The sequence below is a fragment of the Myotis davidii genome, unplaced genomic scaffold, assembly GCF_000327345.1.
Source record: "Myotis davidii unplaced genomic scaffold, ASM32734v1 scaffold200, whole genome shotgun sequence".
Lineage (NCBI taxonomy): Eukaryota > Metazoa > Chordata > Mammalia > Chiroptera > Vespertilionidae > Myotis > Myotis davidii.
The window spans coordinates 861,251-872,508 of record NW_006293700.1 but is presented as its reverse complement, the minus strand read 5'-3'; the positions used below and the strand labels follow the sequence as shown (position 1 = coordinate 872,508).

The window sequence follows — 11,258 nt, the reverse complement described above, 5'->3', positions numbered from 1 at the left end:
AAAGAGTGAGCGAGGGAAGAGTTCTCTAAATGTGATGCTCTCAAGCACCTTGGCTAATTTTCAAGGAATTATGCAAGCTGAGTGGGAGCTGGCGTCCCCACTGCTGTCCTTTCCCAGCAGCATGTGGGCGGCTTGGCGTGTCCTCTTTTCATCTGCAGTGGCCGTAACGCCAAACACATTCAGGAGCGCGACCTGCTCTCACTGTGGCCCAGCCTGGGTTGAATGGTCATTTGAGGACCTTAGGCAAGCATGTGACACGTTGCTGGGCACACCCGTCCTGGGTGCAATCCCAGGTCCTGAGCCCGAGCCCAACTTTTTCATGTAACCCCCACCCCGTCAGCATCAGTTCCCAGCAGCACTCTGTGCCGTGTGGGTCTGAGCCAGGAGGGCCGGGAAGAAGTGGGCAGCGAGCAGGGAAGAATGGGAGGTGAGGTGCAACATGGAAACAGAGTCCGATAAATTAGAGACCAAGTTCAAACGAGGGTGCCGCAATCCTGGGCCAGTTCCAGAGAGGCTCAGAGAACTCTGGAAACCCACTGGGGAGGGTGGTGGCCAGGGACAGCCTGGCAGTAACAGCCCGGCCTGGAGTGGCCTGGCTAGGAGTTCAGGCTCTGTGGCTAAAGCACAGAAACCAACTCTGCCAAACCGAGGGCTTCATGGGGCAGGAGGAGGAAGGTGGCTCACAGGGACAGGGCAGCCCAGGGGTCTCGGGGGCAGGCGCCCATGGATGGCTCTTTGAGGCACTGTTGCAAGGACGAATCCACTTCGATGGCTTTTGTTACTTCACTCGAGACTGAAGTCCATGTCTTCATCCCTTCTCTATGCATCAATATTTATCAGTGCTTATGGTCAGCACGGCTTAGGCATGGACATGGCACCAGTGGGAAAAAGTCCTTGTTCTCATGGAAATGACATCCAGTGCGAGAGACAGACAATAAGCAAATAAACAAATGTCATGTGGGATGGTGTTGTGTGCCATAGTGCATTCTAGCAGGGCAGGGTGACAAAGAGCAAGGGGGTTAGGGGTGGGGCGCCATGTGTATATATACACATATACATGTAATATACATATATGTATAAAACACACATATAACAAACATAGTAATATATAGTATAGTTACTATACTATGCTGTATATAGTATGTACAGTATATATGGTAGCATATAGTATAGTTATATAGCTATACATATATGAATATAACACATATATAACACACATATAGTATATATAGTAAAGTTCTATAGGTATACATACATGTGTATATTTATTTCTGTTAATGAGAATGATACTGTTGGGCTTATAATGAAGATGTTTTTCTTTTTAAAAATATATTTTATTGATTTTTTACAGAGAGGAGAGGAGAGGAATAGAGAGTTAGAAACATCGATGAGAGAGAAACATCGATCAGCTGCCTCCTGCACATCTCCTACTGGGGATGTGCCCGCAATCAAGGTACATGCCCTTGACCGGAATCGAACCTGGGACCCTTCAGTCCGCAGGCCGATGCTCTATCCACTGAGCCAAACCGGTCAGGGCTGAAGATGTTTTTCTGATGACACAGCTGAATTTTTAAAAGCTCCACCCGCGCCTCATGACGTAGTTAAGGTGGGTTCCCTGTCAGCGGGTGACTGCGGGTCTCGCCAGCACAGCCACACTGGCATCCTGGCGCTGGGAGACCTGCACCCAGTGCCCCAGGCACAAACCGTTTGGCAGAAGTGCCCCCTTCTCACCTGGGTCTGTAAGAAGTCTCTTTTGTGCCAGAGGCACTATTTTGGGAAGATGATTTATGTCACATTTTGGCCTCATTACAGTTTTAAGTTGTTCGTGGTGCTGGTTTGCCTGGAGGTGTAAACATACATTTTTATCTTCACATGCATACGGGAATGCCTGGGTCTGGAAAAGGCCTTTCTATTCTTGAGTTCCGTTTTAGACTGTAGACAGGGAGGCTAAGATGATATTTATCGAAACGAGTTTTACTTGATGAAAAGCAGGCTTCCGAAAGAATGCTGGCCTCTTGAGGTGTGCCTCCTCCAGGCCGCGTTTCCACGCACAGATGGACAAGTGCAAGAACCTGACGTCTCATTGCTACAAGCAGGTGACTCTGTAAAATAAACGAACACTGCGCGCTCTCTACTGCATTGTGTGAAAAGCATGAGCAGGTGCTACGGTGCTGTCTGTAGCTCTAAGTAACAGCAGGGACAGGATTATTCAATGTTTATTCAGGTGCAGCTATTCTGATTATTCCAGTTTGCTTTGGTGAATACAGTTTTGTTGAAAGGATATGGCAAACCACTCACTTCTTCAGCGATTAAAATGCATGATGGCGCTAGAAGTGAGAAGCATGTAGCACCTGAGTTTATCATTCCTGAAAAGTGTTGATTGATTCGACCCCGAGTAACTGGGTTTTCTCAGGACAAACACTGGGTTTGGAGTGTAGCTAGATTTCCTCTATGACTTTCAAGGAATTTCATACCCTACCTCAAAATTTAAAAGTTGGGGAAATATTATTTACTTAAAATTTTTAAATCATAGCATGAAAACAATATAAAGAATGGACAACGGACTTGTTACTTTTTGCTATAAGCCCATATTGATGGTGAAAAATTTTAAAAATATTTTTTTATTGATCTCAGAGAGGGAGAGAGAGGTAGAAACATCAATGATGAGAGAGAATCATTGATTGGCTGCCTCCTGCATGCTCCACACTGGAGATCGAGCCCACAATCCAGGCATGTGCCCTGACCAGGAATTGAACCGTGACCTTCCAGTTCATAGGTCAACACTCAACCACTGAGCTACACTGGCAAGGCTAATGGCGAAATTTTTTGAATAGGATGACAATTTTTCGATCTACTGACAGTAAGACCCCAGCCCCTGCCCGTTTGGACTTGTGCTTCCAAAGTTATTTTCTAATGCAGCTGCGGGTTGGTGCTTTCCGCTTGGGTTCTAACTCAGGCCATTTAAAGAGATTTAGTAATCTCTAAGTACGATTCCTCAGTTAACAGTAAGCCAAACTCATTGTGAGATCTTTGATTCTAAAGTCGTGATTTGAAAATATGAGTGATTTGAGGGTGATTCAGAAGGTTTACCAATCCAACTGAATCCACCTTCATGGCAAAATCTGGCCTTGAATTCCCTTAACCTGTTAGAATCTTCTAGCTGTGACAAATGACATCTACTTTCCCCCCTTTTTCTTACTATTGAGACTACCTATTCTCTCGGTTATTCTTTTTTTTTAAAAAAGCCCATCTTTTTTTTTAAAAAAATATATATTTTATTGATTTTTTACAGAGAGGAAGGGAGAGAGATAGAGAGCTAGAAACATCGATGAGAGAGAAACATCAATCAGCTGCCTCCTGCACATCTTCCACTGGGGATGTGCCTGCAACCCAGGCACATGCCCTTGACAGGAATCAAACCCAGGACCCTTAAGTCTGCAGGCCGACGCTCTATCCACTGAGCCAAACCGGTTTCAGCTCTCTTGGTTATTCAGTGACCACCTCATTAACCACTCATGTTTGTACTTTCAGAAATGTAAACTGTGTGGGTCTGAGGTATGTCCTGAGCACTTATATTAAAAAATAAAATCAACCTGTCAGATTGGCTATCATCAACAAATCCACAAACAACAAGTGCTGGAGAGGATGTGGAGAAAAAGGAACACTCGTGCACTGCTGGTGGGAATGCAGACTGGTGCAGCCACTATGGAAGACAGTATGGAGTTTCCTCAAAAAACTAAAAATGGAACTCCCATTTGACCCCGTGATCCCACTTCTAGGAATATATACTAAGAAACCTGAAAAACCAAGCTGAAAGAATGTATGCATCCCTATGTTCATAGCAGCACAATTTACATGATTCTGCAGACGGGGGAGGGCAGGAGGGGAGTGGGTAAGAGATCAACCAAAGGACTTGTATGCATGCATATAAGCATAACCAATGGACATAAGTCACTGGGGGTTAGGGGAGGCCAGGGGATTGTCATGGGCGGTGGAAAAAAGTACACATATGTAATACCCTTTGTAATACTGTAAGCAACAAAAAAATAATAAAAAATAAAAAAATAAAAATAAAAATAAGAAAATAAAAAATAAACACTTAAAAAAATAAAATAAAATCAACCAAAAAGTTCTTCAAATGATTTGCATGCTCTAAGAGTACAAAAGGCAACAGTTAAATAAAGGACATGATTTGAAACCCAAATGTCAACATAGACATAATCTCTAAAGTTCTCTAAAGAGTGAATCTTTTCACCCTCTGTTTGGAGGTTGTTAGCGGGATTGAACTGCGACTTCTGCATGGTCTGACTGGAGTTAGACGGCGGGAGCGTCAGGACACGCCGCTGCATCTCACATTTCCCTTCTGTCTCCTCAGCCATCATGTATGTCATGGGAGCTCTTGGTCCTGCAGCGGGATACCTATTAGGTGGACTTCTCATTGGTTTTTATGTTGATCCCAGAAATCCTGTTCTACTTGACCAGAATGACCCTCGTTTCATTGGAAACTGGTAAGAACTGTTCACTAAATTTTTCATTTCACTTATGATTAACGATAGAGTCACAGTGCCCTTGTCGTTGACATAAAAACTTCCCCAGGGGGAATATGAAAAACAGCCAAAAGTCACTGAGGAGGGGGTAGTAGGCAAACTAATAATCCCTCAAAGTTATCTAGGTCCCAATCCCCAGAACTTAGGAATGTGTCACCTTTTCCTGGCAAAGGGGACTTTGTAGATGTGATTAAGTTAAGGATCTTGAGATGGGAGAATATCCTGGATGATCCTGGTGGACCCAATATAATCGCAAGGGTCTTTATAAGGAAGAGAAGGAGGCGGGGAGGTCAGAGTAAGAAAAGGTGACATGGTGACTGAGGCAGAGGTTGGCGTCATGTGCTTTGAAGAGGGAGGAAGGGACCACGGGCCACGGAGCGAAGGTGGACTCTGGAAGCTGGACAGGCAAAGAGGTAGGTGCTTCTGAGAGCCTCCTGGAGGAACGCAGCCTTGCCAACCCATTTTAGACGTCTGACCTCCTGGACTATAAGATAGTACATTTGTGTAATTTGTTATAGCAGCAATAGGAAACTGATACAGACGGTTTGGGAATCACAGCTTAATCCCCATTTTTCAGGATAGAGACTGTTGGTTCCTTAGTAGCAGAATGGAGGAAAAGGGTGATATGGCTGTGCTGGGACTTTCCTGTGTCCTTGAATCAAAGCTTTCATGATCTTTTCTGTGCCTTTAAGGTCACCCCTCCCCACTTTCTTATTATACTGTGTTTGTGCTTTGTCAACCCTCTCCCCACTGCCCAGAAATCTCGCTCTACTTTCCCATCGTCACATGCAGTGAATCCTTTCACTTGGGAGTGGTTTGTTCCCCGTGGGTGCTGGAGAGTTAGTTACTTGCTCACTTGCAAACCCTTAGCTGTCTTGTCAAGTAAGTCATGTTGAGGACGTAGAGAATGAGGACTCCACTTATTTATTCAGATAGCCAGGGATTTGTTAAATCCTTCACAGCCCTCCACTTGGACGTGAGTTCTTTTTTCATGATTGTAAGCACCAAAAAGTATTGTCCTAGATTCATTTGACATGCATTAGTAATAGCTGTACGTTGATGAGAAATGTTCATTTTATACCAAGGAGAATACTGCAGTATCAGACATTAGTGTCGAGTAATTAGTTTCTAAAGAATTTCTTAGAGAACTGTGCTCTGTGCTTCATTACAAGATAATAACCTCATAACTCTGAGGTATGTGGGAATAATGCTTCACACTATTTATTTTCAAAGCAGTTAAAACTATTAATTAGGTTACAGAACACTTCTTATTTTCACAAGCAATGCTCTCTGAAGATGGAAGTGCTAAGGTCTAGATGAGCCTGGCTTGGTAGAATTTTGAAATTATACAAAAGGAAGTTCCCTTGTCAGCATGAGGGGAATAACACAGGAGTTTTCAGTGCTTGACTGATAGCGAAAGTTTTGGTCTCAACCACTGTTTTGTTTGCAGTTTTGAAATAAATCAGAATAAGAGCCTTTTTGTTTTGTTCTCAGAAAACTAGATTATTAAACCATTTTTATCAACATGCAATGTATGATCTGTGTTCTGTGTAGATGGTCATATGAAGAGCAGTAGGGGACATCTGGTGGTGAGAGAGGACGAACGAGAGAGCTGAGAGAAAGAAGGCGGCAGGAACTTTCAGCTTTCCAGTGCTTTATGGCATCTTTAGAAAGTTTCCTAGTAGACATCAACCCAATTGTTGGCAAAGTGGAGTGATTAAGAGTGAACTCATACTTTAAACCCACAGTCCCCTGGATGCTGAATAGCTGTGTGACCTTGGGGAGGTTACTCAACTTCTCTGTGTCTCAGTTGTTGCTATTGTTTTTTAAACCCATAAAGTGGGAAATAGTTACAGTACCTACTTCACCGGGTTGTTGTGAGGCATGAATGAGTCTATGTATGTAGAGCTCTAAATAGTTCTTGCTATATGATGTTTTAGTTATTATTCATTTCTTTGTATTTCATCAATGTTCAAGTAGTTTTATTCATTTGAATGGCCCATTATTAGTTCTACAAATGATAAAATTCCTCAATATAGAAATTTAAAAATGAATTTTATTTATTGGGTAGCCCTGTTTGTAAGACTTCCACCTTGAGTAAAGACATAGTTATTTGACACAATGTTATTTTATCCCATGCCTAGCACAATGATACATTTTTCAATAAATAAATGCTGAAAGAGTGAAGGAATGAATAAATGAATAATGCTAACATTTATTAGGTGCTTTCTCTGTGTCAAGAATTATACTAAGAGCTTTACACACTTTTCATTTAAGCCTTACAACAACCACAAGGAAAACTGATGCTCAGTGATTTGAATAACTCCCCCCAAACCTCAGAGTCGGCGAGAGCTGGGATAAACTGAGTCAGGGTGGAGGTCTTAGTCAATATACTTAACCGACCCTTTTAGTGAACAGTCTGCTCTGAGTAATGGCTCAGAAAAAAGACTTAAGAACCCTGGCTTTTCAATTTTGACTCTTATTTATGTTTGTTTTCCCAACACATTATGCGCACCCTCTTGTCTTAGCCGCTTTTCTCAGGGTTCTCTTTAGCACCACCATTATGCCATGTGCTAACAAGGATTTGTTACTGTGGATCATGGGGAATGTAGGCTGCTTTGCTCTGTTTAGGAATGTCCCCAAACGTTTATACTGTTTACTCACTATAATTCTTCCCCTTCTTCTATATTTACTCTCACTCTGGACTACTATGTGTATCTTTAATGTTTGCGTATAATTTTAAGGCAGTGGCTCTGGCTGGCGGTGTGGGAGCCTGCGTGCAGATCTACATGCAAACAAACAAAATGAGCTACTCTAAATTGATTGCTGACGGGGCAGGCATTTTGTTAGGTTCATTTTGCATGTTGGCTTATTGATTTTGATGACTCCAAAAGAGTTTTATTAATTTATTTATTTTTTATACTAAAGGTGGAAATTTATTTTTTATTTTATTATTTTTTAAGGTGGAAATTTATTGAAGAACAAGTACAGACTCCCATGTGGGGAATGGGAAAGAATCTCACAGCACAGACTCCCACGTGGGGAGGGGGAAAAAGTCCCCACTCCAAAACAGTTCTTATTACTCCTCTTTCAGATGAGAAAGTGGGCTCAGAAAAGCAAAATTAAGTTCCCTAGGATCTTAGAGCTAGTGAGCGGTAAAGACCGGATAAAAACCCAGGTCTGTCTGAAGCCACAGCTCAAGAACTGTCCCTTCACTACGCTGCCTGCCCTCTTGTGGAGAGAGCACTAGAGGTCTAGGGAACTGAAGGTTGGGGAGACTGAATGTCAAGTTTGCAGAAAGAGATTCAAGAAAGATTGATGAGCAGGGCGAGGTTAGTGAAGGTCTTGTGAGCAGCCAGCTGCTAAAAGGGCTAGATATTATAGTAGCTATGTTCTCTGCAGGCAAATGACTTTATTTTTAAAAAACCTAGTCCATTCAATGTATTTATTCAAGACATATTCTCAGTACCCAAATCTGTGTCAGGCACTGGGGTCATGATTATATTCGGAATAACTGAGATTGTGACAAGTCTGTCCTGACCAATCTTCTCAAAATAAAGCCACTTCCTGGTTGTCCTGAAATCTTTACTTGATGTGACTTTAAATATATTTTAAAATAGCAGACTGGATTATTAATGACCTGTTCTAGGAGTGATTCCCTCAGCTGACCTACGACCTTTAGCAGCGAACAGCACTGTGATTGAGGCACTGCTTTGATAAATGAATTCTCACTTTGCAGTCGATCTATATTCTCACTGGGTTGCACCCAACACCCACGCTTGGAATGCTGCTTGCATTCTGGTTACAACCGACAGGGTGTTGCTACAGAGGATGGAGTTTGAGCATTCTTGAACTTGGAAGCCTTAAGGACACAGTTCAGAGTTGAGGAATCCTAGTGAGAAAGGGCTGCTCTGTTAGGTAGGACCAGGGGCTATTTGCTAAGAAAAGGTCGAAAGGGGACTGAGGGCTTGCCCCTGGAGTGATATGCAAGCAGGAAGCCTAAGACCATAAACACGGAACTCTACTGCAGGGCTCGAAGTTGACTTCTACTCTGTATTTGCTTCCTAGTTTCTGCAGCATGGCAACCTCAGATGAGTTCAAAGACAGCCTCGGTTCTACAACACTCAATTCTACATCCCCTAAGTATCTTTCGGACACACATTTCCTCTCTCTGAACTTTTATAGGATTCATGCTCTGTTCCACCTGATCTAACACTGAATTATATACATTCTTGCATTTCTTGGAGGTATATATTTAGCTCGCTTGTCACTAGGCTGTAATTTTTGAGGTAAGGACCACATGAAATGTCATTGGTGGCTAAGTATGGAGAGGACCAGCTAATATTGTTCAATATATTAAGTGTTTGCAGAAAAATATTTGAGTGCCAATCAGCAATACATTCTACATGTGATAGTAATGGTTTTCTTCTAAGAAAAAAGTGTCCACAAAGCATGCTATAGAATCTGTATTATTTTTCTATTAAATTTGAGTTATTGGTTTATTATAAAATATACATGTGTTGTAGCAGAACTAACACATATGTGCTTAAAAATTCTTGAATTCTAGGTTGCTTATTATAATGTTTATTATGCATATAATTATTGGCTGGATTTCTCATTTACCCCACAGAAAGGGAGGATTCCTATATTTTCTTAGTTTGTTTAATTCCCTACTGTTTAACAATTGATGAAGGTCAAAGGTTTTATTCCTGGAGAATTTTATCACCACAAACTAATTTTATCACCACTTGGCTAATTTGTTCTCACTCACAACGCAAAAGCCATAAATGCTATTCACATTTCCCAATTTTTTAGGTGGAGTGGATTCCTCCTTTGTGCGGTTGCAATGCTTCTTGTGGTATTCCCAATGTTTGCTTTTCCAAAAAAGCTTCCGCCTCGACACAAGAAGAAAAAGAAAAAATGTTCTGTTCCTGCTGTTAGCGATGACGACATTATGAAGGAGAAATCAACCAATCATGAGCACGTGGACAAAAAAGTTTCTTCTATGGGATTTGGAAAGAATATCAGAGGTAAAGTATGTCTTTGGAAGTACCGGGCACATATTTATTCAAATCAGTGTGACTCAGACTGTGGTCCCAGGCCAGTGCTGCCCACAGCTGTTACTGGTCTGAGATGAGATCAGTGCTGAAATTGAGAGTAAGCATTGGGAAACTTTTAAAGAAATTTGACAGAGTCATTTTATGCCTGTTGAATATAACAGAGATAATAAAAAATTGGGCTTATATTTTGTTTATATTTTTAACAATTTCTTTTAAAAAATATTGATTTCAGATTGGAAGGGAGAGGGAGAAAGAGATAGAAACATCAATGATGAGAGAGAATCATTGATCGGCTGCCTCTTGCACACTCTACACTGGGGGTTGAGCCTGCAACCTGGGCATGTGCCCTGAGCTGGAATCGAACCGTGATCTCTTGTTCATAGGTCAACGTTCAACCACTGAGCCATGCCAGTTGGGCTAAAAATTTATTTTCTTCATTTTTTAATGGATTTTGCAAAAAATATCAGTACATGATAGATGGGAAATAATAATAATAAAATGATTGTTCCCCACAGATTGAGAAACATTGATTTAGCACTGATTTATATCCAAAGATGCAGTTCTATATATCATTTACTATATTTAGAGATGTCTGATTTTTAAAAATACTTATTGCATTATATAATGGATGGTTTGTGTCGGGAATGGTGGGTTTGGTATTTTGGCCTGATCCTTCTATAAATATAAAACCTAGCCCTGGACAGGGATCTCATTCAACAGTGGCTCAGCCAAGTGCTTGTAAGTGGACAGAGAGAAGGTAACTAGGGGTGGGCCTCCCAACCCAGCGCAAAAACATCCAGAACGTTTCAGTGATGTGTACTGGTTTGTTTTTTCATTTTTATTTCTCTTAAAAATAATGACTCATTATAGCTAGATTAGGCAATCTCACACCTAACCTATTTAACTGAATCTCAACCAGTCCGTCTTTGTCCTGCCGTCAGTATATCTGGTGAGTGGCAAGAAATCCCTTTAATCCAGAAAACCTACAGTGCTGCACTCCCATTAGCTTCTGCTATTTCCTGAATTCCCTGAAACGATTTTTATGAAATGATGAAGCACAATCTGTGCCAAGTGCTTACTGTTTTAGGGAGGATGTACCTAGGCCCGTGGGCGGCAAACTGTGGCTCTCGAGCCACATGTGGCTCTTTGGCCCCCTTTTTTTTTTTTTTTTCAAATTTTATTTTTTATTACAAAGGGTATCTCTTTGGCCCCGTGAGTGTGGCTCTTCCTAAGCCTTAGGAATACCCCAATTAAGTTAATAACAATGTACCTACCTATATAGTTTAAGTTTAAAAAATTTGGCTCTCAAAAGAAATTTCAATCGTTGTACTGTTGATATTTGGCTCTGTTGACTAATGAGTTTGCCGACCACTGACCTAGGCACATTAGCACCTCACGTTGACCACGTACACAGGAAAGCAAAGAGATACCTGCTGGGCCTAGAAAAAGTTGCTCATATTTTATGGAACTACTAGAGGCCCGGTGCACAAAAATTTGTGCACTCGGGGTAGGGAGGGGGGGTCCCTCAGCCCGGCCTGTGCCCTCTCGAAGTCAGAGACCCCTCGGGGGATGACCACTTGCTGGCTTAGGCCTGCTCCCCAGGGGATTTGGCCTAAGCTGGCAATCAGACATGCCTCTGGCATCCCAGCAG

General features: G+C 41.9%; 1 protein-coding gene across 1 annotated transcript in view; it reads left to right on the top strand.

Moving 5' to 3' along the window:
- The window catches only part of SLCO5A1 (solute carrier organic anion transporter family member 5A1), a 107,181-nt gene that overhangs the window by 34,558 nt on the left and 61,365 nt on the right, over window positions 1–11,258 (top strand). The window contains exons 2-3 of the mRNA XM_015566250.1: window positions 4,376–4,508; window positions 9,363–9,577. Of these exons, the coding sequence (XP_015421736.1) occupies window positions 4,376–4,508; window positions 9,363–9,577 (348 nt within the window). The remainder of the gene's footprint in view (window positions 1–4,375; window positions 4,509–9,362; window positions 9,578–11,258) is intronic.